Source organism: Ictalurus furcatus, chromosome 8 (assembly GCF_023375685.1).
Source record: "Ictalurus furcatus strain D&B chromosome 8, Billie_1.0, whole genome shotgun sequence".
Classification (NCBI taxonomy): domain Eukaryota; kingdom Metazoa; phylum Chordata; class Actinopteri; order Siluriformes; family Ictaluridae; genus Ictalurus; species Ictalurus furcatus.
In genome coordinates, this window is record NC_071262.1 from 27027063 (window position 1) to 27053883 (window position 26821).

The window sequence follows — 26821 nt, forward strand, 5'->3', positions numbered from 1 at the left end:
AAAAGTAAATAATTTTTTTAAAATAATAATAATAATAATAATAATAATAATAATAATAATAATAATAATAATAATAATAAACTCAGTTGTGTTATCCAATTAGAAGGATCTCTTTAATCTAAAAAAAAAAAAGGTTTTTTGAATCACTTTCAATGCTCAAAGAAATCATTTTTACATTTTTAAAATTTTTAATCTTACTGTGTCGATGGCGTTACTCATTTCAAACAGCCGCATTTTATTCTCCTATAATGTCATTCATTTAAAACCTTACATTTATTGGCGTTTAAATGAAACTACGACAGCTGTTTCTTTTCTTTTCGTTCTTTATTAAGCGATGTTAATGTCAATGGTGTTACTAATTAAAAAAAAAATCAAATAAAACACATATAACTGGATCACTGAAAGTCATTACTGTTACATCAACTCATCAATATTCCTGAGATCATAGTGCAGATGTTTAGAAAAATAAAGCTGCCTTGTAAAACAGAAACCATCCTGCTCGGCTGTCTTTACTGTGCTTTTCTGATCAAGTCCTTCCCTTCGGACTCACACGCTCCTGCTCGGCCGAAGAGATTGACAGCACATCTGGAATCCCTATTTCTCTGTTCTAATCCTAAACCATAGTCCAAGAGAGCATGTAAGACTCCGACATGCGTAAATGTACTTATCTCTAAATCCCTCTGCGTTCTGACCCCAGCGTTCAATCACTTGTTGTCAAGTGGCATTTCATTTACAGTTAAAATAAAGAAGCAGAGCTCGATGGTTAGGCATCTACAGTAGTGTGTGTTTCAGTGAGAAGGGAGTTCAAAGTGTAATGCAGCAGATTCGGTTAAATCTTTATCTGCGATGTTTTTAATCCTTTTGTTAAGAGGATTTCGGTCAAAAAAAAGTACTGTCAGATAACACACACACACACACACACACAGCTGCCCAGTGTGTTCTGCTGGGGTGGGGGAGCCTGGTTTTCGGGGGGTGTTTAAGGGACTATTGTGTTAGCAGGGCGGTCGTGAGAGAGGAGGGGGAGAGCTCAGGAGATGAGAGGGACACATCTGTTCAGAGAGACTGAGAAGGAGGGAGTGGAGGACAGAGTGGGCGAATTCACTGGAAAAGACACAGAGTTCTAAGGACAGACAGAAGGTAAGGGCTCACTTGTTTTCTCCGTGTATGTTTCATCATCCATACTTATTTTCCTTGATTTTCCTTCTTTTAAACTTTTTAAACTTGAAAAAGGAAGAGAAGAAATGTCAGATACAAACATGTGTACTGGATTTATTAAGTATTGTACTGTGTGATGATGTTATTATTGTTATTTGTGTATTTTATAACCCGGTATGTACTGTATCATAGTTTAAGGCCAGGGGCTGCTGGAAAGGCTTGATATATATATATATATTTTATTATTATTATTGTAAATGGACTAAATGGCATTTGATAAAACTTAACGTCATCATTTTGCAACTAGTCAAGTTTTCCTCATGTTTATTATATCTTCGCTAAGGAACAGTATGGAAATAAACACTTCAAGACACATGATATTATTCATGTGTTCAGGCCACATCACACCAACTCAGTGTTGATGATTTTCCTATAACAGCACATCACGTGTTTTACTCCTCTTATACCCCAGCATTTCACCAGCGATTCAACTTTTTCTTGATCCATTAAAGAAAATATTGTACTTTTTGGTCATTTATAGTTAACTTTAAGGGCGCACAGTGGGTTAGTGGTTAGCACGTTTGCCTCACACCTCCAGGGTCAGGAGTTCGGTTCTCACTGTGGCCCTGTGTGTGCGGAGTTTGCATGTTCTCCCCGTGCTGCGGGGGTTTCCTCCGGGTACTCCCAGTCCAAAGACAGGCATGGTAGGCTGATTGGCATGTCCAACGTGTCCGTAGTGTATGAATGGGTGTGTGAATATGTATGTGATTGTGCCCTGTGATGGACTGGCACCCTGTCCAGGGTGTACCCCGCCTCGTGCCCGATGCTCCCTGGAATAGGCTACAGGTTTCCCCGTGACCCTGAAAAGGATAAAGCGGTATAGAAGATGGATGGATGGATGGATGGATGGATAGTTACCTTTAATGTTTTCGGAGCATCTGCGAAACCAGTTCGTTCCTGTTATCACTAGCTTTACAGCAGCTATAAATAATTGTTCTCTCACCAGCCTCTTTTTTTTTTAAATTAACAAGACAAAAAAAAAAAAGAAAGAAAGAAACGCAGCTTTTCATGTCACTGAGAAACTGGAAAGCACATCATCCTCCATCTTGATGACTTTCCCGTGTTGGAAAACGTACAGCTTTATCTCCGACTCTTCCAAAGCGCTGACACTGCGGACTTATCGTTCAGCCTTAGATATTGTGGACTGTCCTCCATACGACACTGTAGATTGTATTAGAGCGTGTGCATTGATAAAAAAAAAAAACCTGTGATTTGCCTTGCAGGTAGAACTACTATCAGTTAATTAATCAACACCTTCTGACCAATCAGATTCAAGACATTAATAACTATAACGTCAAGACTTTAAGCACCGCTTCTGTTAGCGAGGATTCGATTCTTACCTGCTTCCTAGCTTTAGGTTATGACGCCTGGTGCCTGTTTAACTTCAGTCGACTTGAAAATAAAGGTTACAGGCCGTGGTGGTTACATTTTTTTTTTTTTTTTAAACTTATACAAGAACAAAACTTGACGACATCTTGACATTTGTGTGCCGAATAGCTCTCATAAAGTTTCTCACACTATAAATAAATGTAAATGCAAATCCACAGCTGGACCGAATGCTACCAAACTATCCATCCGCATTTCATCGCATTCATTCAGGAACAAAACACACACGGGAAACTTATCTATTTATATGTAAATTGTGCTCCAAAATGATGTTCTGCTCCTAGAAGCTCACTCATAGCAAATGAAGCTACTGTCTTTTCTTGAACCTCTCCTGTTTATACCCAAGCTTTGTGATGTGAGCTACTGTACAAATGTGATGTGACACAAGCTGAAATGTTTTTTTTTTTTTTTTTTTTTTTAATGTTTGGATTGAATTTCACTATAGAATCATCATTAAAACCATAGACAGAAACCTTGGACATGTTGTAACATACAGGACTCAGATACAGGGCGAAGTTGTTTTGCTGCAGCAAACAGAGTGAGCTAAAATCAAGCTCAAGATTCAGAAAGAAAAAAAAAAACGCAGTCAATATAAACAATCGAGCAACGAAAGAGAAATCCGATAAGCCGGACAAGGGTCCGGTAAACAATAAGGCAGTCAGCGTTAAACAAAGGCTCAGGACTTACACACAGGGAATGACAAGACTTCACAATATGTTCATTCATTTGACTTATATAAACAGGAAGTATACCCAGAAATGTTGTATACCCAGATTATGTTCCGTCTCGGTCGTGTCAGAGTTTTTGGACCTAACTATATCATAATACGTGAATCATAACAAGTGCGTGTTTATGTCAAAGCAAAAACAACTCACACAGTACGTACACATGACTGATCCGGTAAAAAGGGCGCTCATGGAAATAGGAATGTCTTTCATGCTGCCGGGAAGTTCTGCTTGTAAAGATGAGTAAGTGGATTGAAGACGGGTGGATTTGCATGATTGAGGCGAGGAGATGAACGCCTGGGAGGAGTAGACGGTGGATTTAATTTAGAGCATTGTGTAAGGGCTATTCAGTGGCTTGTAGGACGTGAGGTTTTAATGAAATTACTAGGTGTCATTTCATTAAGGGAGAGAGCGGGTGGATGAAAAGAGTCTGAGATCGGGTGGATGAGGAATGAGGAATGAGGGAGATGAAGTAGAAGTGCAGCTCTCAGAAAGGAGTGAAAGGGGACATGGTGAAAGGACGAGGTGTGAAGGAGACACGAAGATACTACCGCTGTGCGTATTTTAAACATTTTCATCCTGTGAAGCTGTATTATTTGTGACTTGTTGAGAAGTATGAGCGTTTCTCCATTTCTCATGATGTCGTCAAGTATGGTCATGTGATATTTTGCCTTATCACCCACTCTCTAGTCTGCAGTCGTGGGAGGTCCGGACGTCCGTGTCGTTCCTCATCCCCAGGGCCACAGACCCACTGAAGATGGAAACCATAACATTATCTCCTGGCTGAGGACAGCGCTTATCGTTCATCTTAAATGCTTTACAACTTCTCAGTATGAAGGTGCTAGAGTGGATAGTGCTTACACTCATCCTGTTTGGATGCAAGTGGGCGGACTCTGTCCCACTGGCTCCGCCCATCGCCTCAGTAACACCTGAAATGCCTCTTTCTGTTATTCCCACGGTGGATGAGAGCGCGAGGCTAGTGGTGAGACTCTTCTCTGTGTTGAAGGTCTTTTTGGTGTAATCATACAAAGCCATTAGATCTAGTGAAGTCACATGATCGTGAGTCATTTAGTCAGATTTTAGTCAGATTATTATCTGGGACAGAAATGATTTTTATGCTATTTGCATATAAAAAGGGGTTTCCCTGGCTGTTCATTTACATTTCACTCTTTCGGCAAATATTTCTATCCCAAAGCACATCATAACTAAGGTTCCTCAGGGGTCATTTGGATAATTACCAGTTCATCTCTCCAAAACAGGAAAGTTTTAAACCTAAACAAATATATATTCAAGTGAAACTCAAAAGGCTGTGATTTGTAATGAGTATTTTGAAGGTCTAAACAAAAATGTAAGGAGTAAAAAGCTTTTTGGAAATCTAATTAACTAAGAGTATTGGTGAACTCGAGTGACTGCCCCCCACCCCCCACCCCAATGGCCCCGTGGTTCATAAGTGCCCTCTAGAGCGTTCCTACGGTTGGTAAGATTTGATAACGTTCCCTCTAGGGTGCCCTTACGTACATTGGAGAAAATGTCATGAAGTGCCCTCTAAGGTGCTGCTACATGCGAGAAAACATGATGTAGTGTACTAATGGGTGCCATTCCAGAGGTGATCCAGTGCCCTATAGGGTTCCCCTATGTGCGAGTAAACAAAGGTTAAGTGCCCTAATGGGTGCCCTTCCAGTGGAGAATATGTGATGCATTGTCCTTTAGGCTCCCCTATATGCAAGGAAATGAGGTGCTCTTATGTGCATGAAAATGTGCCCTCAAGGGTGCCTCGACAGTACAGTTCCCTCAAATGTGCCCTCAGGGGTGCACTCTACAGTAGCCCTCTAAGTGTCTCTAAGTGTTTTTATTCCACAACTTTTAAGGGTTATTGACAACCCGAAGAACACTTCAGGGTGGTAGATAGAGCCTTCTGTTCTAAGAGCGTTATGAAGAAGAACGTGTGAGAAGAAACTATATCTAGTAAATACAGCACAACCGTTTAATACAATGAACACATCACAAAGGAATATTTCAGGGCAACAAAAATCACACGATTTCCCAATTACCCCAATATTACAACTGAGAGGATCCTGCTCAGAGGATTTTCCTCTTTTCTTCTCAAATTTTCTGAAATAAGACAGTACGTCTTTGGAAAATTTAGATCCAAAATGGTGCAATTCCACATTCAAACGCTGGGTGGCAGGAATTATTTACGGAAAAAAAAATTGTAATATTTTTAAAAGTGGAAAATCAGTTTCAATTAGTGAGTAAAAAAAAAAAAAACTGTTGCTATAGTTCTTTGAAGATCTGAAAGGACCCCAGGTTTTCTAAAATCGTTTAAATATGTTTTAATACATTAAGTTTTTAAAAAGGAAAAAAAAAGATCTGCAAATACACCAATATTTCACATTATATGCAGCATTTGAGGGAAAAAAAAGAATATTTAATTGTTATACGTTAAATGTTACATTTTTGTCTTTTGATGCTGTAGCACTCAAATATCCACTTTGGGATCAATCAAATCCATCCATCCATCCATCCATCCATCCATATATCTATGAACCCTTTATGAAAAATCCAATAACATCCAAGTAAATGTCCAAATTATTGTAAAAGCTTATGCTCAGATGCTTCTCCTGGTGCTTGAACAGGATTGGCTAATGAAATATGGCTACCTGCCTCCTCCTGACCCCTCCACGGGGCAGCTTCAAGCCTGGACTGCAGTCACACACGCTCTGAAGGCTATGCAGAGGTTTGCTGGATTACACGACACTGGAGTATTGGGTAGGAACACATACTGTACCTTTCTCTTTCACTTCACTCTCCAACCACTCAGCTCTGACCAATCACTTCTCCTCCTTGTCCTCCTCATCTGTCTTGTTTTTTTCCCTCATTCAGATGAGGAGACTCTGAGAATGATGCAGACACCGCGTTGTTCACTTCCTGACGATGAAGGCGGTCCGAACCCTGAGTCAGACGCAGATACTGAGCTTCAAGTCCAGAGGGTGAAGAGAGCCATCTCGAGCTGGGCTCAGAGAAACATCAACTGGAGGTTTGTCCGAAGAAACAAAGACCAGTTTCCTGGAGGTCACCTTGGTTCTAAAACAGCTTTCACACTCGAGTACCAAACTCTCAGTACTAGGGGTGGATGATATGTGCTGGAATGGTGCTAGGAATGATTTTATTTAGTCCAGGTGTGTGTTATGGGGCAGTAGTGTGTTGAGTATTTTGACTGCCTCATTGTTTAAGTGTGCAATAATAATTAAACACTGAAAACACTAAAGAAAAATACTTCTCACTCTCTTGCTCTCAGATTGCGCACGTACCCCACCTCTTCAGCTCTGTCCCATGAGACGTTTCGTTCTCTGGTCTTCTATGCTCTGAAAGTGTGGGCAGATCCAACGGCTCTTGAGTTTCACGAGGTCAGATGTTAGCTCAGCACATTTTCATGTATAACCTGCCCTAATCCTAATATACGCAACTTTCAGAGTGATAATAAAGAATTATTTGCAGATCCGTTTATTCAGCAACAGCGAACTCATTAGCAACTCCCAGACCATTACACTGTGCCTGAAATTCGATAGGTTGGAGGGCCAGACGGGGCGGATCTCCTGATTGACTTCTTACATGGTTCACATGGTGATGGATACCCTTTTGATGGGGTGGGTGGAGCTGTTGGCCACGCCTTCTTTCCTTCTGACCAGGACAGAGCAGGTGAAGTTCATCTGGATGCAGAGGAGGAGTGGGCATTCAGACAGCCAGGTGACACACACACACACACAGACACACACACACACTTATGTGCTTGGTTCAATTTCTTAACTAAAATGTGTGCTTTATGTGCTGGCAGCCTCTGAAGGCACGGATGTGTTCACGGTGCTGGTGCACGAACTCGGCCATGCTCTCGGACTCTCCCACTCTTCAGCACGGGGGTCCGTTATGAGGCCGTATTACCAAGGGCCCCTTGGAGACCCGCTCCACTTCAGCCTGGGATCTCCAGACCGAGAGCACATCACCACTCTCTACGGTAGCTTACATCAGACTACACCAAAAACGGTTCTGGATTGTGAGTGATGAACAACACTGTGTAGTGAGAAATGCATGACTGCAGTCTTTTTGTGCTGTCTGTTTGCCAGACCATCAATCAATCCATTCATCCATCTATCCATCCATCCAATCTAATCTAATCAATCAATCAATCCACCCACCTATACTGTAAATCCATCCATCTATCCATCCATCCATTGGTTTGTAAGTTCATCTATACAAGCATTCATTCATCCATCAAGCAATCATTCAATCCACCCATCTATACATCCAACAATCAACCAATCCATCCATCCAGTCCAATCTAATTAATCAATCAATCAATCAATCCACCCATCAATATATCCATCAATCAACCAATCAATCCATTCATCTATCCATCCACCCATCCATCCATTTGTAAGTTCATCTATACATGCATTCATTCCTCCATCCATCAATTTATCAATCAATCCATTCATTATTCCATCCATTCATCCATCCATCCATACAGCCATCCATTCCTCTGTCTGTCTGCCTGTCTGTCTATCTGTCTGTCATTTTTCTTTCTGCCTGTTTGTTTTGTCCATCCATACATCAATCAGTCAATCCATTCATCCATCCCTCCATCCATCCAACAAGTAATCCATCCATCCCTCCATCCAACAAGTAATCCATCCCTCCATCCATCCAACAAGTAATCCATCCATCCATCCCTCCATCCATCCAACAAGTAATCCATCCATCCCTCCATCCAACAAGTAATCCATCCATCCATCCCTCCATCCATCCAACAAGTAATCCATCCATCCCTCCATCCAACAAGTAATCCATCCCTCCATCCATCCAACAAGTAATCCATCCATCCATCCCTCCATCCATCCAACAAGTAATCCATCCATCCATTGTTGGATAAGATTTTTGATAGAAATAAAACACAAGGGCAATAAAATATGGAGAATGAGAATTTATGCTCTCTTCCTTGTAGACAATGTCCCTTAAAAGTTAATTATAGCAAGGCCAAGGGCCTGACCAAAGAGAGGAAGCGCAACACACAGCACACATACTCAAGAGCATGAACTCACTAATACACAGACCCAGAGTAATCAGAATAACAAAGTAATGGCTAATGATCATTTTACTAAATCATACTGTACATATGCTAATGCCAATGCAGAAAAAGCATACACTTACCCATGATAAAGGAGAAAAAGTACACAGGTGATAAATGTCCTCACTCAAAGTCAGCTCAGAAATGCCATAAAAGGCAGAAGTTGGTTTTAAAAGACAAAGCACCTAAAAGTGCAAACTCAACAGGTCTCGAGAAGTCTGAGGCAAAAATAAGCAGATTGCAAAGAATCTAAAAAAAAACAAACAGACAGGACATCACCCAGACATCAGATGTAATGGTATTTTGGGCAAACCAGGGGTATTTCAACTGTATAAAAAGGGAGCCGCGTTTCAAGGGACTTTCAGATCGCTATGGGACATCCCAATGTGCGGATCTTGTGTGGTGAGCAGCAATAAACCCTTGCTTTTCCTACTCACGGCTCTCTGTGTTTTCTGTCATCCTCAAACTGATGTAAATACTTGATGATATAACTTAGCTGTGTTGAACTTTTTGGAAAATTAGAGACAACACCATCCAACAAGTAATCCATCCATCCACCCATCCCTCCATCCATCCAACAAGTAATCCATCCATCCATCCCTCCATCCATCCAACAAATCCATCCATTCATCCATCTATCCATCCAACAAGTGATCCATCCATCCATCCCTCCATCCAGCCAACAAGTAATCCATCCCTCCATCCATCAATCCAACAAGTAATCCATCCATCCAACAAGTAATCCATCCATCCACCCATCCATCCATCCAACAAATAATCCATCCATCTATCCATCCACCCAACAAGTAATCCATCCATCCATCCATCCATCCAACAAGTAATCCATCCATCCAACAAGTAATCCATCCATCCATCCATCCATCCAACAAGTAATCCATCCATCCATCCCTCCATCCATCCAACAAATCCATCCATTCATCCATCCAATAAGTAATCCATCCATCCATCCATCCATCCAACAATTGATCCATCCATCCAACAAGTAATCCATCCATCCACCCATCCCTCCATCCATCCAACAAGTAATCCATCCATCCACCCATCCCTCCATCCATCCAACAAGTAATCCATCCATCCACCCATCCCTCCATCCATCCAACAAGTAATCCATCCATCCATCCATCCCTCTATCCATCCAACAAGTAATCCATCCATCTGTCCAACAAGTAATCCGTCCATCCATCCCTCCCTCCATCTGCTCTTCTCCTGATATACTGTATATGATGCCCTAACTATGCTGATATGTTCATTAAAATCTACACATTTCTCATTTGCTGAGTCTAGAAATCATGTCATTTGTTTAGGGACGAGAGCTGACAATCTACAGACAGGAAGTCATCCTCTAGAGGCAGAAGCTGAACTGAAACATCCACGCAGAGGCACAGACAGACTCACACACATGCACCGACACACACACAGTCACCTGGACAGGTATGTTGAGCATCCATGCAGGGTGAATGGAAGCCTTTGTTATATAAAAGTATCTGTTATAGATCATGCTGTTATAGATCATGTCAGCTTTTGTTTATTGGTTTATTGAAAATTCACACACAATTGCATGGCTACATTGAGAATGAGAAACATTCTAAAAACTATGGTGTGTTTTGCTCCTCTTCTCTGTAAATTCAGTCCTTCTGTGGATCGCTGCAACACCAGTTTCGATGTGGTCGCTAAAATCAGAGGGGAGACGTTTTTCTTCAAAGGTAAACGTCCAGGATCTGATAAAAGAACTGAGGCTGTTAGAAAGATAAAAGAAATTCACTTCATCTCTTCACAAAAGCAGGTTTAATGTGTTTTTTTTGTTGTTGTTGTTGTTGTTTTTTTTAATGTTTCACATGCTGTATGTTAATCATGTGGGTCAGATTTTGTCCAACCTGAGGGAGAAGATCATTCTTCTTCATCAGTCTCAGTATTAATGACCACTGTACTGATTTGATACACAAAACAGTGTGTAGCAACCGGAAGCTGGGAAATGTGACACAATCGATATCCCATGTCTGTACCTGTGAAGTGTGATACGACAAGTGAGAGGGCGTTGATTAATTTACTATCACAGAAAATCACAGGTTTATATTAATCCCTTCATTTTGAAACATCATCATTTCTATAGTAACAGCTCAGGAATTCCCCTTAAGGGACGTTTTATTTGAAGATTTATGGAAGGATTCTCCAGTGTCAGTTCTTTGTAACATTTAGTAAGACAAAGGAAGTTATGCTTTATAGGTTTATAGGTTTATAGGCAAAAAAACAAAACAAAAAAAACAGAAAATAACTTGTTTCCCAGATGATCCAAAACATTAAATGTAACACTAAATGGATAAAAAGTCATTCATTAATCAGTCAAAACGTGTACCTGATGACAAATTTCTTTTTTTTTTTTTTTTTTTGGTCTGTAAATATACACACCTGATCATTCAATGTTCTGTACACAAAAATGCTGTATTTCTATTCCATTCAATTATTTTTAGATCGCATTTCTTAAGGTTTGATTGAGAAGGTTATCTTGTGATGGTGTCACTTTTCAGATTATCAAGTAGCATTAGGCATTATAAATGAATAAATATGGGGGGGAGGGGGGGCAGTGGTGGCTTAGCATTTAAGGTTCTGGGTTACTGATCAGAAGGTCAGGAGGTTCAAGCCCCAGCACTGCTAAGCTGCCACTGTTGGGCCCTTGAGCAAGGCCCTTAACCCTCTCTGCTCCAGGGGTGCTGTATCATGTCCGACCCTGCACTCTGACCCCAGCTTCCTGACAGGCTGGGGTATGCAAAGAAAAGAATTTCACTATGTTCTACTGTATATGTGACCGATAAAGACTCATTATCATTATAACTGGAATCTGTTCTCAGGTCCGAGTATGTGGAGGGTGAACAGAGGAGGCCTGGTTTCTCGGAGAGCCGTGTCCGTGCGCAAACTCTGGGCTGCTCTGCCCACATCTCTGCCCCCGCTGAGGGCCGTACTGGAGAGGCAAGAGGATCACGCCATCATCTTCATCAGTGGTTAGTCTCTCTAAGCGTCCTCATGCTCCATGTGACATGGCATCTTACATCACATCTGACTACAAGAGTACAAGAATGAAAGATAACTTTTTAACCTGGGTGAAATAAAGGAGTTAAAAAAAATTCATGAGTGCCACATATACTACATCTCTTATTAATTCACACAAACACGTACAGTTCAAACGGTCTGGAATGATTATTAATTTATTCATAATAATTGAGATTCATTGACTAATTACTATAGTGATAAAGAGATTATATAGGACATTGCTTATTGGTAAACCAAATGTAAAGTCTTTAACGGTTCTATTTATTGATCCAGTGCCATGGTGTGTTTACAGGTTCTCAGTTCTGGCTGTTTAAGGATCTGTCTCTGCAGAATGGTTTCCCGCAGCCGCTGTTTGCTCTGAATCCCGCAGACCCGGATGGAGAGAAACACGGTGTGCACTGGGACCCTGATAAAGGAGTGGTGTGGGGGTCGGGAGTAGAGCGAGGAGAGAGCGGTCAGGTGTGGACCGAGCTCATTGAAGGAGGAGTGAATGGAATTATTACAGAGAACAATGGTGAGGAGCAATGACATCTCTCACACAGAATCAGACCTCTCTCTCACACACAATCAAACCTCTCTCTCACACACACAATCAAACCTCTCTCACATACAATCAAACCTCTCTCACACACACACAATCAAACCTCTCTCTCACACACACACAATCAAACCTCTCACACACACACACACACACAATCAAACCTCTCTCACACACACACAATCAAACCTCTCTCACATACAATCAAACCTCTCTCACACACACACACAATCAAACCTCTCTCTCACACACACAATCAAACCTCTCTCACACACACACACAATCAAACCTCTCTCTCACACACACAATCAAAACCTCTCTCACACACACACAATCAAACCTCTCTCTCACACACACACAATCAAACCTCTCTCTCACACACACACACACACACACACAATCAAACCTCTCTCACACACACACACACAATCAAACCTCTCTCACACACACACACACAATCAAACCTCTCTCACACACACACAATCAAACCTCTCTCTCACACACACACAATCAAACCTCTCTCTCACACACACACACACACGATCAAACCTCTCTCACACACACACACACACGATCAAACCTCTCTCACACACACACACACACAATCAAACCTCTCTCTCACACACACACAATCAAACCTCTCTCTCACACACACAATCAAACCTCTCTCTCACACACACAATCAAACCTCTCTCACACACACACAATCAAACCTCTCTCTCACACACACAATCAAACCTCTCTCTCACACACACACACAATCAAACCTCTCTCTCACACACACAATCAAACCTCTCTCTCACACACACAATCAAACCTCTCTCACACACACACAATCAAACACCTCTCTCACACACACACAATCAAACACCTCTCTCTCACACACACACAATCAAACCTCTCTCTCTCACACACACACAGTCAAACCTCTCTCTCACACACAATCAAACCTCTCTCTCACTCATACACAATCATTCCTCTCTCTCACACACAATCAAACCTCTCTCTCACACACACAATCAAACCTCTCTCACACACAATCAAACCTCTCTGTCACACAATCAAACCTCTCACATACCAGCGCAAACCTCTCACACACACACAATCAAACCTCCCATGTGTTTATGAAACCTTTTCCTTTCTCTGTCCTCTTTGTCTATCAGGTTCTCTCTTCCTCTTCAAAGGCTCTCACTATTGGAAATTTGCCCACCCAGGCTCCTCCCCTGAGGAGGGATTTCCCCGACCTGTGGCCTCAGATTGGTTGAAGTGCCCCGACCCTTCCCCTCATCACCCTGGAGATATCTCTCTGACATCCATTGTTGGTCAGCAGGAGCTTCAAGAGAGAAAAGAGGAAGGCGCATTGGAGCAGATCAGGCGCAGGTCCAAAACTACAATGAGACATACAGAGAATCATGGGGAATGTCCCTGCTCCAACAGCGCATCACCACCTAACACAAGTCTGCATTTCCTGATGATCATCCTGCTCTTACACACTCTGACTTATCAGTCATCTGTGTCCCTTTTTACGACACGCTCACATCCTGTTCGTCGTTAGATATTTTTAGCTGTTATTTTTTTCTGGTTTCTTCAACTGTTCAAGCGAGTCTGTGCCCTCTGTAGCCCACTGTTCGGCATGTTTTGCATTCTGTGATGCTTTTCTGCTCACCACGGTTGCAATGAGTGGTTATTTGAGTTACCGTAGCCTTCCTGTCAAGTCAAACCATTCTGGACATTCTCCTCTGCCCTCTCTCATCAACAAGGTGTTACTTCCTGGCTGTTTTTTGTTTGTTCTTCTGTCATGGCATTCTGTTTAAACACTGTAGAATGTTCCAGGTCATTTGCAGTTTCTGAAATACTCTAACCAGCCCCATTCGACACTATCAAACAAAACCACTGACATTACGATGTTCCCCCCATTCTATTCTCATGTCTCATGTAAACATTAACTGAAGCTCTTGACCCGTATCATTACATTGATATTACTGTATAGCATTATATTCCCCAGAGCACAGACGAGATGAAAAAAGGGAACGATTGCTGTATGGCATTCGTATTTATTGTGTCGTATCTCGCTGGATGACACTCGACATTTGACCTCTGATGTAACCTGTACTAAACTCCCATCCCTGCCACACCTAATAATGATTAATGACTTAAACACACTTTGTGTCCATCAGCAATAGGAATCATTGCTAGAACATTTATTTACCCTAAGCTCGTACATGTCTCTTTATACATCTTTATTCCAACCCTACAGTTTTATTCTTAATACCATGATAATCTCTCCACCTGACTTCATTTCTGAAATGATGCTAAATATCCAGTACTTTAAAAAAAAAATTAAATAAAAATACAACTCCATGGTTGCATAGGGTTTCAATCAATCTGTAATAGTAATAATAATCAAAAAAATTCCAATAAAACAAGACCCTGAGATTAGTGTTTGTCTATGTCTATAATATACTATATATCTAATATAATATAAAAAAAAATTTAAATGCAGAGATTTGAAATGAGGAGACGTTTTGAAATCATATTCTGCAAAAATAAAGGTTCCTAAGCTAATAGGGGACTAAAAACACATTAAAACTGTCCTCAGACTAGTTGGGGGTTTTTTTACGCAGTTCAGGGTCTGTACAGATTTCTTGCAATTGTTTTTTACACATTGGAAAGAGTGTCAACACAGATGTGTTGCATCACTAGCACAAACAGACAGGAGTATAAAGGTCCTGCAAGAGTCCTGTTTGTCATTCAGGACAAGGACCTGGCATGGCTCCCCTGATAAACAGTTTCGCTCTGGCTCTTCTGACTGTCCAGTCTATTTTCAACCCTGATATACCCTGTGAGAAAATCACAAAGCCTCTGGTGCTGCATGGCAACTACAGCTCAGTAAGTGTAATATTTGGCTTTAACGTGCATATATCAGTAACATTTAAAACATTTAACTTGTGTTTTTTTTTTTTTGTCTTTTGTTTTTTTGAGGAAACCTAAACCTTCAATTCCTAAGGAACCTAAACTTTCACTGAAATTCTGCCGTGAATGTTCCATGGAGATCTATTTTCGACTAGTAATCCATCCATCCAACAAGTAATCCATCCATCCACCCATCCCTCCATCCATCCAAAAAGTAATCCATCCATCCCTCCATCCATCCAACAAATCCATCCATTCATCCATCCAATAAGTAATCCATCCATCCATCTATCCATCCAACAAGTAATCCATCCATCCACCCATCCCTCCATCCATCCAACAAATCCATCCATTCATCCATCTATCCATCCAACAAGTGATCCATCCATCCATCCACCCATCCCTCCATCCATCCAACAAGTAATCCATCCATCCACCCATCCCTCCATCCATCCAACAAGTAATCCATCCATCCGTCCAACAAGTAATCCATCCATCCATCCAACAAGTAATCCATCCATCCATCCACCCATCCCTCCATCCATCCAACAAGTAATCCATCCATCCACCCATCCCTACATCCATCCAACAAGTAATCCATCCATCCATCCAACAAGTAATCCATCCATCCATCCACCCATCCCTCCATCCATCCAACAAGTAATCCATCCATCCACTCATCCCTACATCCATCCAACAAGTAATCCATCCATTTAAACCCCTCATGTGACTGCACACTTCGCGCAGTATTATAGTTGGGATAGTTTGTACCAAACGTCTGATGCGGTTCCCGTTTATGTTTGATTACGACAGTGAATGCGTTAGCATGTTAAGCGGTCTGGTTCCATGCCCTGCTCTAGTTTCAAGCTACGATACCAGTTTCTTGTTTTCCTGGTGAAGACCGCGTTTCCTGTGTTTGTCTACTGTTAATAAAGACTTTGACCTGCACCTGCATCCGCCTCCAGTCTACGTTATGTAACAGAATACTGCGCCCAAAATGCGGAAGCAGCAGGTAGCCATGAGCGCCGCCGAAGAGGCCAGGATTTGGGCGTTTTACCGTTCATCCCTGGAGATGAGCAAACAGCTTGAAGAGGAAATTGCTCAGTGCAAAGCCGAGCTGCGCGCAGCATCGTCCCTCGTGCCATTTACCCCGTCCCCGCCGCCGAAGAGCGACGCCGTGCAACGCAGCCAGCAAAGTGACCTGAGCATCTGGGGCTTCCCACTGCAGGGGAATTGCACCATGCTGCGCAGTCCAGAGGTGAAGGCTGGCCCAGAAATTTGTTGGGGGGGGCAATGAGGACAGCAGAGCTCCAGCCTGAGGCCTACGGGGAGGCCTCAGCTGTGGAGCTCCCACCTGAGGTCAACATGGCGACCTCAGATCGACAGCTTGAGGTGGCTGAGGAGGCCGTCCCGCTGCCCTGCCCGGCCGAGGAGGCCGTCCTGCTGTCCAGCCCGGCCGAGGAGGCCGTCCCGCTGCCCTGCCCGGCCGAGGAGGCCGCCCAGCCCTCCAGTCCCGCTGGGGACGCCGCCCAGCGTTTCAATTCCAGTGCTGCCAGAGGCGGCCCCCTGAGTTCCAGAGCCGCCGGGGGTGGCGCCCTGCGTTCCACAGCCACAGGGAGCGGTGCCCTGCGTTCCACTTCCAGTGCCGCCAGGGGCGGTGCTCCGACTTTCAACCCCGGTGGGGGGGTTGCTCCGCCCCTCTGCTGCCCAACTGAGGCTGCCTCGCTTTCCGTGGCAGCGAGAGACAACTTGCACAGGGGCCCGGGACCCCCTTTGGAGGGGGGTTCTGTTACGCCACGGCCAGCAGATGGCACTGCGGCACGGCTTCTGACTGGTCACGTGACTCTTTTGTTTTCGTTCGCTTCCCGCTTGGACATTGAATTAAGTTTGATCATGTCTCTGATTTGCCCCAGGTGTCCATGTTTTGGTTTGAGTATGTTTGCTATTTAAACCCCTCATGTGACTGCGCACTTCGCGCAGTATTATAGTTGGGATAGTTTGTACCAAACGTCTGATGCGGTTCCCGTTTATGTTTGATTACAACAGTGAATGCGTTAGCATGTTAAGCGGTCTGGTTCCATGCCCTGCTCTAGTTTCAAGCCACGATACCAGTTTCTTGTTTTCCTGGTGAAGACAGTGTTTCCTGTGTTTGTCTACTGTTAATAAAGACTTTGACCTGCACCTGCATCCGCCTCCAGTCTACGTTACGTAACAGTTATGCTATATACGTTTATAGGTTCATAGGCAAAAAAAAAAAAAAAAAAAAACAGAAAATAACTTGTTTCCTAGATGATCCAAAACATTAAATGTAACACTAAATGGATAAAAAGTCATTCATTAATCAATCAAAACGTGTACCTGATGACAAATTTCTTTTCTTTTTTTTTTTTGGTCTGTAAATATACACACCTGATCATTCAATGCTCTGTACACAAAAATGCTGTATTTCTATTCCATTCAATTATTTTTAGATCGCATTTCTTAAGGTTTGATTGAGAAGGTTATCTTGTGATGGTGTGTCACTTGTGGTGGCTTAGCATTTAAGGTTCTGGGTTACTGATCAGAAGGTCAGGAGGTTCAAGCCCCAGCACTGCTAAGCTGCCACTGTTGGGCCCTTGAGCAAGGCCCTTAACCCTCTCTGCTCCAGGGGTGCTGTATCATGTCCGACCCTGCACTCTGACCCCAGCTTCCTGACAGGCTGGGGTATGCAAAGAAAAGAATTTCACTATGTTCTACTGTATATGTGACCGATAAAGACTCATTATCATTATAACTGGAATCTGTTCTCAGGTCCGAGTATGTGGAGGGTGAACAGAGGAGGCCTGGTTTCTCGGAGAGCCGTGTCCGTGCGCAAACTCTGGGCTGCTCTGCCCACATCTCTGCCCCCGCTGAGGGCCGTACTGGAGAGGCAAGAGGATCACGCCATCATCTTCATCAGTGGTTAGTCTCTCTAAGCGTCCTCATGCTCCATGTGACATGGCATCTTACATCACATCTGACTACAAGAGTACAAGAATGAAAGATAACTTTTTAACCTGGGTGAAATAAAGGAGTTAAAAAAAATTCATGAGTGCCACATATACTACATCTCTTATTAATTCACACAAACACGTACAGTTCAAACGGTCTGGAATGATTATTAATTTATTCGTAATAATTGAGATTCATTGACTAATTACTATAGTGATAAAGAGATTATATAGGACATTGCTTATTGGTAAACCAAATGTAAAGTCTTTAACGGTTCTATTGATTGATCCAGTGCCATGGTGTGTTTACAGGTTCTCAGTTCTGGCTGTTTAAGGATCTGTCTCTGCAGAATGGTTTCAGCCGCTGTTTGCTCTGAATCCCGCAGACCTGGATGGAGAGAAACACGGTGTGCACTGGGACCCTGATAAAGGAGTGGTGTGGGGGTCGGGAGTAGAGCGAGGAGAGGGCGGTCAAGTGTGGACCGAGCTCATTGAAGGAGGAGTGAATGGAATTATTACAGAGAACAATGGTGAGGAGCAATGACGTTTCTCACACAGAATCAGACCTCTCTCTCACACACACACAATCAAACCTCTCTCTCACACACAACAATCAAACCTCTCTCACATACAATCAAACCTCTCTCACACACACACAATCAAACCTCTCTCTCACACACACAATCAAACCTCTCTCACACACACACACACAATCAAACCTCTCTCTCACACACACAATCAAACCTCTCTCACACACACACAATCAAACCTCTCTCTCACACACACACAATCAAACCTCTCTCTCTCACACACACACACACACACACACAATCAAACCTCTCTCACACACACACACACAATCAAACCTCTCTCACACACACACACAATCCAACCTCTCTCACACACACACAATCAAACCTCTCTCTCACACACACACAATCAAACCTCTCTCTCACACACACACACACACACACAATCAAACCTCTCTCACACACACACACACAATCAAACCTCTCTCACACACACACACACAATCAAACCTCTCTCTCACACACACACAATCAAACCTCTCTCTCACACACACAATCAAACCTCTCTCTCACACACACACAATCAAACCTCTCTCACACACACACGATCAAACACCTCTCTCACACACACACAATCAAACACCTCTCTCTCTCACACACACACAGTCAAACCTCTCTCTCACACACAATCAAACCTCTCTCTCACTCATACACAATCATTCCTCTCTCTCACACACAATCAAACCTCTCTCTCACACACGCAATCAAACCTCTCTCACACACAATCAAACCTCTCTGTCACACAATTAAACCTCTCACAGACCAACGCAAACCTCTCACACAGACACACAATCAAACCTCCCATGTGTTTATGAAACCTTTTCCTTTGTCTGTCCTCTTTGTCTATCAGGTTCTCTCTTCCTCTTCAAAGGCTCTCACTATTGGAAATTTGCCCACCCAGGCTCCTCCCCTGAGGAGGGATTTCCCCGACCTGTGGCCTCAGATTGGTTGAACTGCCCCGACCCTTCCCCTCATCACCCTGGAGATATCTCTCTGACATCCATTGTTGGTCAGCAGGAGCTTCAAGAGAGAAAAGAGGAAGGCGCATTGGAGCAGATCAGGCGCAGGTCCAAAACTACAATGAGACATACAGAGAATCATGGGGAATGTCCCTGCTCCAACAGCGCATCACCACCTAACACAAGTCTGCATTTCCTGATGATCATCCTGCTCTTACACACTCTGACTTATCAGTCATCTGTGTCCCTTTTTACGACACGCTCACATCCTGTTCGTCGTTAGATATTTTTAGCTGTTATTTTTTTCTGGTTTCTTCAACTGTTCAAGCGAGTCTGTGCCCTCTGTAGCCCACTGTTCGGCATGTTTTGCATTCTGTGATGCTTTTCTGCTCACCACGGTTGCAATGAGTGGTTATTTGAGTTACCGTAGCCTTCCTGTCAAGTCAAACCATTCTGGACATTCTCCTCTGCCCTCTCTCATCAACAAGGTGTTACTTCCTGGCTGTTTTTTGTTTGTTCTTCTGTCATGGCATTCTGTTTAAACACTGTAGAATGTTCCAGGTCATTTGCAGTTTCTGAAATACTCTAACCAGCCCCATTCGACACTATCAAACAAAGCCACTGACATTACGATGTTCCCCCCATTCTATTCTCATGTCTCATGTAAACATTAACTGAAGCTCTTGACCCGTATCATTACATTGATATTACTGTATAGCATTATATTCCCCAGAGCACAGACGAGATGAAAAAAGGGAACGATTGCTGTATGGCATTCGTATTTATTGTGTCGTATCTCGCTGGATGACACTCGACATTTGACCTCTGATGTAACCTGTACTAAACTCCCATCCCTGCCACACCTAATAATGATTAATGACTCAAACACACTTTGTGTCCATCAGCAATAGAAATCATTGCTAGAACATTTAGTTACCCTAAGCTCGTACATGTCTCTTTATACATCTTTATTCCAACCCTACAGTTTTATTCTTAATACCATGATAATCTCTCCACCTGACTTCATTTCTGAAATGATGCTAAATATCCAGTACTTTAAAAAAAAAATTAAATAAAAATACAACTCCATGGTTGCATAGGGTTTCAATCAATCTGTAATAGTAATAATAATCAAAAAAATTCCAATAAAACAAGACCCTGAGATTAGTGTTTGTCTATGTCTATAATATACTATATATCTAATATAATATTAAAAAAAAATTTAAATGCAGAGATTTGAAATGAGGAGACGTTTTGAAATCATATTCTGCAAAAATAAAGGTTCCTAAGCTAATAGGGGACTAAAAACACATTAAAACTGTCCTCAGACTAGTTGGGGGTTTTTTTACGCAGTTCAGGGTCTGTACAGATTTCTTGCAATTGTTTTTTACACATTGGAAAGAGTGTCAACACAGATGTGTTGCATCACTAGCACAAACAGACAGGAGTATAAAGGTCCTGCAAGAGTCCTGTTTGTCATTCAGGACAAGTACCTGGCATGGCTCCCCTGATAAACAGTTTCGCTCTGGCTCTTCTGACTGTCCAGTCTATTTTCAACCCTGATATACCCTGTGAGAAAATCACAAAGCCTCTGGTGCTGGATGGCAACTACAGCTCAGTAAGTGTAATATTTGGCTTTAACATGCATATATCAGTAACATTTAAAACATTTAACTTGTGGTTTTTTTTTTTTTGTCTTTTGTTTTTTTGAGGAAACCTAAACCTTCAATTCCTAAGGAACCTAAACTTTCACTGAAATTCTGCCGTGAATGTTCCATGGAGATCTATTTTCGACTAGTAATCCATCCATCCAACAAGTAATCCATCCATCCACCCATCCCTCCATCCATCCAAAAAGTAATCCATCCATCCCTCCATCCATCCAACAAATCCATCCATTCATCCATCCAATAAGTAATCCATCCATCCATCTATCCATCCAACAAGTAATCCATCCATCCACCCATCCCTCCATCCATCCAACAAGTAATCCATCCATCCATCCCTCCATCCATCCAACAAATCCATCCATTCATCCATCTATCCATCCAACAAGTGATCCATCCATCCAACAAGTAATCCATCCATCCATCCACCCATCCCTCCATCCATCCAACAAGTAATCCATCCATCCACCCATCCCTCCATCCATCCAACAAGTAATCCATCCATCCGTCCAACAAGTAATCCATCCATCCATCCAACAAGTAATCCATCCATCCATCCACCCATCCCTCCATCCATCCAACAAGTAATCCATCCATCCACCCATCCCTACATCCATCCAACAAGTAATCCATCCATCCATCCAACAAGTAATCCATCCATCCATCCACCCATCCCTCCATCCATCCAACAAGTAATCCATCCATCCACCCATCCCTACATCCATCCAACAAGTAATCCATCCATTTAAACCCCTCATGTGACTGCACACTTCGCGCAGTATTATAGTTGGGATAGTTTGTACCAAACGTCTGATGCGGTTCCCGTTTATGTTTGATTACGACAGTGAATGCGTTAGCATGTTAAGCGGTCTGGTTCCATGCCCTGCTCTAGTTTCAAGCTACGATACCAGTTTCTTGTTTTCCTGGTGAAGACCGCGTTTCCTGTGTTTGTCTACTGTTAATAAAGACTTTGACCTGCACCTGCATCCGCCTCCAGTCTATGTTATATAACAGAATACTGCGCCCAAAATGCGGAAGCAGCAGGTAGCCATGAGCGCCGCCGAAGAGGCCAGGATTTGGGCGTTTTACCGTTCATCCCTGGAGATGAGCAAACAGCTTGAAGAGGAAATTGCTCAGTGCAAAGCCGAGCTGCGCGCAGCATCGTCCCTCGTGCCATTTACCCCGTCCCCGCCGCCGAAGAGCGACGCCGTGCAACGCAGCCAGCAAAGTGACCTGAGCATCTGGGGCTTCCCACTGCAGGGGAATTGCACCATGCTGCGCAGTCCAGAGGTGAAGGCTGGCCCAGAAATTTGTTGGGGGGGGGCAATGAGGACAGCAGAGCTCCAGCCTGAGGCCTACGGGGAGGCCTCAGCTGTGGAGCTCCCACCTGAGGTCAACATGGCGACCTCAGATCGACAGCTTGAGGTGGCTGAGGAGGCCGTCCCGCTGCCCTGCCCGGCCGAGGAGGCCGTCCTGCTGTCCAGCCCGGCCGAGGAGGCCGTCCCGCTGCCCTGCCCGGCCGAGGAGGCCGCCCAGCCCTCCAGTCCCGCTGGGGACGCCGCCCAGCGTTTCAATTCCAGTGCTGCCAGAGGCGGCCCCCTGTGTTCCAGAGCCGCCGGGGGTGGCGCCCTGCGTTCCACAGCCACAGGGAGCGGTGCCCTGCGTTCCACTTCCAGTGCCGCCAGGGGCGGTGCTCCGACTTTCAACCCCGGTGGGGGGGTTGCTCCGCCCCTCTGCTGCCCAACTGAGGCTGCCTCGCTTTCCGTGGCAGCGAGAGACAACTTGCACAGGGGCCCGGGACCCCCTTTGGAGGGGGGTTCTGTTACGCCACGGCCAGCAGATGGCACTGCGGCACGGCTTCTGACTGGTCACGTGACTCTTTTGTTTTCGTTCGCTTCCCGCTTGGACATTGAATTAAGTTTGATCATGTCTCTGATTTGCCCCAGGTGTCCATGTTTTGGTTTGAGTATGTTTGCTATTTAAACCCCTCATGTGACTGCGCACTTCGCGCAGTATTATAGTTGGGATAGTTTGTACCAAACGTCTGATGCGGTTCCCGTTTATGTTTGATTACGACAGTGAATGCGTTAGCATGTTAAGCGGTCTGGTTCCATGCCCTGCTCTAGTTTCAAGCCACGATACCAGTTTCTTGTTTTCCTGGTGAAGACAGTGTTTCCTGTGTTTGTCTACTGTTAATAAAGACTTTGACCTGCACCTGCATCCGCCTCCAGTCTACGTTACGTAACAGTTATGCTATATACGTTTATAGGTTCATAGGCAAAAAAAAAAAAACAGAAAATAACTTGTTTCCTAGATGATCCAAAACATTAAATGTAACACTAAATGGATAAAAAGTCATTCATTAATCAATCAAAACGTGTACCTGATGACAAATTTCTTTTCTTTTTTTTTTTTGGTCTGTAAATATACACACCTGATCATTCAATGCTCTGTACACAAAAATGCTGTATTTCTATTCCATTCAATTATTTTTAGATCGCATTTCTTAAGGTTTGATTGAGAAGGTTATCTTGTGATGGTGTGTCACTTGTGGTGGCTTAGCATTTAAGGTTCTGGGTTACTGATCAGAAGGTCAGGAGGTTCAAGCCCCAGCACTGCTAAGCTGCCACTGTTGGGCCCTTGAGCAAGGCCCTTAACCCTCTCTGCTCCAGGGGTGCTGTATCATGTCCGACCCTGCACTCTGACCCCAGCTTCCTGACAGGCTGGGGTATGCAAAGAAAAGAATTTCACTATGTTCTACTGTATATGTGACCGATAAAGACTCATTATCATTATAACTGGAATCTGTTCTCAGGTCCGAGTATGTGGAGGGTGAACAGAGGAGGCCTGGTTTCTCGGAGAGCCGTGTCCGTGCGCAAACTCTGGGCTGCTCTGCCCACATCTCTGCCCCCGCTGAGGGCCGTACTGGAGAGGCAAGAGGATCACGCCATCATCTTCATCAGTGGTTAGTCTCTCTAAGCGTCCTCATGCTCCATGTGACATGGCATCTTACATCACATCTGACTACAAGAGTACAAGAATGAAAGATAACTTTTTAACCAGGGTGAAATAAAGGAGTTAAAAAAAATTCATGAGTGCCACATATACTACATCTCTTATTAATTCACACAAACACGTACAGTTCAAACGGTCTGGAATGATTATTAATTTATTCATAATAATTGAGATTCATTGACTAATTACTATAGTGATAAAGAGATTATATAGGACATTGCTTATTGGTAAACCAAATGTAAAGTCTTTAACGGTTCTATTGATTGATCCAGTGCCATGGTGTGTTTTCAGGTTCTCAGTTCTGGCTGTTTAAGGATCTGTCTCTGCAGAATGGTTTCCCGCAGCCGCTGTTTGCTCTGAATCCCGCAGACCTGGATGGAGAGAAACACGGTGTGCACTGGGACCCTGATAAAGGAGTGGTGTGGGGGTCGGGAGTAGAGCGAGGAGAGGGCGGTCAAGTGTGGACCGAGCTCATTGAAGGAGGAGTGAATGGAATTATTACAGAGAACAATGGTGAGGAGCAATGACGTTTCTCACACAGAATCAGACCTCTCTCTCACACACACACAATCAAACCTCTCTCTCACACACACAATCAAACCTCTCTCACATACAATCAAACCTCTCTCACACACACACAATCAAACCTCTCTCTCACACACACAATCAAACCTCTCTCACACACACACACACAATCAAACCTCTCTCTCACACACACAATCAAACCTCTCTCACACACACACAATCAAACCTCTCTCTCACACACACACAATCAAACCTCTCTCTCTCACACACACACACACACACACACACACAATCAAACCTCTCTCACACACACACACAATCAAACCTCTCTCACACACACACACAATCAAACCTCTCTCACACACACACAATCAAACCTCTCTCTCACACACACACAATCAAACCTCTCTCTCACACACACACACACACACACAATCAAACCTCTCTCACACACACACACACAATCAAACCTCTCTCTCACACACACACAATCAAACCTCTCTCTCACACACACAATCAAACCTCTCTCTCACACACACACAATCAAACCTCTCTCACACACACACAATCAAACACCTCTCTCACACACACACAATCAAACACCTCTCTCTCTCACACACACACAGTCAAACCTCTCTCTCACACCCAATCAAACCTCTCTCTCACTCATACACAATCATTCCTCTCTCTCACACACAATCAAACCTCTCTCTCACACACGCAATCAAACCTCTCTCACACACAATCAAACCTCTCTGTCACACAATCAAACCTCTCACATACCAACACAAACCTCTCACACAGACACACAATCAAACCTCCCATGTGTTTATGAAACCTTTTCCTTTGTCTGTCCTCTTTGTCTATCAGGATCTCTCTTCCTCTTCAAAGGCTCTCACTATTGGAAATTTGCCCACCCAGGCTCCTCCCCTGAGGAGGGATTTCCCCGACCTGTGGCCTCAGATTGGTTGAAGTGCCCCGACCCTTCCCCTCATCACCCTGGAGATATCTCTCTGACATCCATTGTTGGTCAGCAGGAGCTTCAAGAGAGGAAAGAGGAAGGCGCATTGGAGCAGATCAGGCGCAGGTCCAAAACTACAATGAGACATACAGAGAATCATGGGGAATGTCCCTGCTCCAACAGCGCATCACCACCTAACACAAGTCTGCATTTCCTGATGATCATCCTGCTCTTACACACTCTGACTTATCAGTCATCTGTGTCCCTTTTTACGACACGCTCACATCCTGTTCGTCTTTAGATATTTTTAGCTGTTATTTTTTTCTGGTTTCTTCAACTGTTCAAGCGAGTCTGTGCCCTCTGTAGCCCACTGTTCGGCATGTTTTGCATTCTGTGATGCTTTTCTGCTCACCACGGTTGCAATGAGTGGTTATTTGAGTTACCGTAGCCTTCCTGTCAAGTCAAACCATTCTGGACATTCTCCTCTGCCCTCTCTCATCAACAAGGTGTTACTTCCTGGCTGTTTTTTGTTTGTTCTTCTGTCATGGCATTCTGTTTAAACACTGTAGAATGTTCCAGGTCATTTGCAGTTTCTGAAATACTCTAACCAGCCCCATTCGACACTATCAAACAAAACCACTTACATTACGATGTTCCCCCCATTCTATTCTCATGTCTCATGTAAACATTAACTGAAGCTCTTGACCCGTATCATTACATTGATATTACTGTATAGCATTATATTCCCCAGAGCACAGACGAGATGAAAAAAGGGAACGATTGCTGTATGGCATTCGTATTTATTGTGTCGTATCTCGCTGGATGACACTCGACATTTGACCTCTGATGTAACCTGTACTAAACTCCCATCCCTGCCACACCTAATAATGATTAATGACTTAAACACACTTTGTGTCCATCAGCAATAGGAATCATTGCTAGAACATTTATTTACCCTAAGCTCGTACATGTCTCTTTATACATCTTTATTCCAACTCTACAGTTTTATTCTTAATACCATGATAATCTCTCCACCTGACTTCATTTCTGAAATGATGCTAAATATCCAGTACTTTAAAAAAAATTAAATAAAAATACAACTCCATGGTTGCATATACTATATATCTAATATAATATATATTAAAAAAATTTAAATGCAGAGATTTGAAA

At 43.3% G+C, this 26821-nt stretch overlaps 3 protein-coding genes across 6 annotated transcripts; all 3 read left to right on the top strand.

Annotated features, from left to right (window-relative positions):
• The first annotated feature begins 967 nt into the window (after positions 1-967).
• mmp17b (matrix metallopeptidase 17b) lies at positions 968-18356 on the top strand. 4 transcript variants are annotated; one of them, XM_053631807.1, is made up of 12 exons: positions 968-1137; positions 4017-4308; positions 5963-6095; positions 6210-6363; positions 6625-6733; positions 6896-7073; positions 7162-7338; positions 9774-9900; positions 10099-10172; positions 11316-11465; positions 11807-12028; positions 13216-14482. In XM_053631807.1, the coding sequence occupies exons 2-12, from the start codon at positions 4159-4161 to the stop codon at positions 13605-13607; spliced, it is 1866 nt and encodes a 621-aa protein (XP_053487782.1). In that variant the 5' UTR covers positions 968-1137; positions 4017-4158; the 3' UTR covers positions 13608-14482. The 4 variants fall into 4 exon arrangements, with proteins under 4 accessions (XP_053487782.1, XP_053487783.1, XP_053487784.1 ...); XM_053631809.1 differs by lacking the exons at positions 968-1137; positions 13216-14482 and adding exons at positions 17756-17905; positions 18247-18356 and having other exon boundaries at positions 3195-4308; XM_053631806.1 differs by lacking the exon at positions 968-1137 and adding an exon at positions 3195-3881.
• A 3822-nt stretch (positions 18357-22178) lies between these two features.
• LOC128611930 (skin secretory protein xP2-like) lies at positions 22179-24569 on the top strand. The gene is made up of 2 exons (XM_053631810.1): positions 22179-24115; positions 24457-24569. Exon 1 carries the CDS (start codon positions 22180-22182, stop codon positions 23131-23133), a length of 954 nt encoding a protein of 317 aa, XP_053487785.1. The 5' UTR covers position 22179; the 3' UTR covers positions 23134-24115; positions 24457-24569.
• Positions 23974-26605, top strand: LOC128612030 (matrix metalloproteinase-17-like). Its single transcript, XM_053631934.1, has 3 exons — positions 23974-24115; positions 24457-24678; positions 25561-26605. Exons 1-3 carry the CDS (start codon positions 23974-23976, stop codon positions 25950-25952), a joined length of 756 nt encoding a protein of 251 aa, XP_053487909.1. The 3' UTR covers positions 25953-26605.
• Positions 26606-26821: the final 216 nt, after the last annotated feature.

Bases quoted from the DNA above. Each gene is read 5' to 3' on its own strand.
- mmp17b (XM_053631807.1), top strand. From the start codon at position 4,159: ATGAAGGTGCTAGAGTGGATAGTGCTTACACTCATCCTGTTTGGATGC. The intron at 4,309-5,962 runs GTGAGACTCTTC...GTGCTTGAACAG, and splicing joins ATGAGAGCGCGAGGCTAGTG to GATTGGCTAATGAAATATGG. The intron at 10,173-11,315 runs GTAAACGTCCAG...ATCTGTTCTCAG, and splicing joins GGAGACGTTTTTCTTCAAAG to GTCCGAGTATGTGGAGGGTG.
- LOC128611930 (XM_053631810.1), top strand. From the start codon at position 22,180: ATGCGGAAGCAGCAGGTAGCCATGAGCGCCGCCGAAGAGGCCAGGATT.
- LOC128612030 (XM_053631934.1), top strand. From the start codon at position 23,974: ATGTGGAGGGTGAACAGAGGAGGCCTGGTTTCTCGGAGAGCCGTGTCC. The intron at 24,116-24,456 runs GTTAGTCTCTCT...GTGTGTTTTCAG, and splicing joins CGCCATCATCTTCATCAGTG to GTTCTCAGTTCTGGCTGTTT. The intron at 24,679-25,560 runs GTGAGGAGCAAT...TTTGTCTATCAG, and splicing joins AATTATTACAGAGAACAATG to GATCTCTCTTCCTCTTCAAA.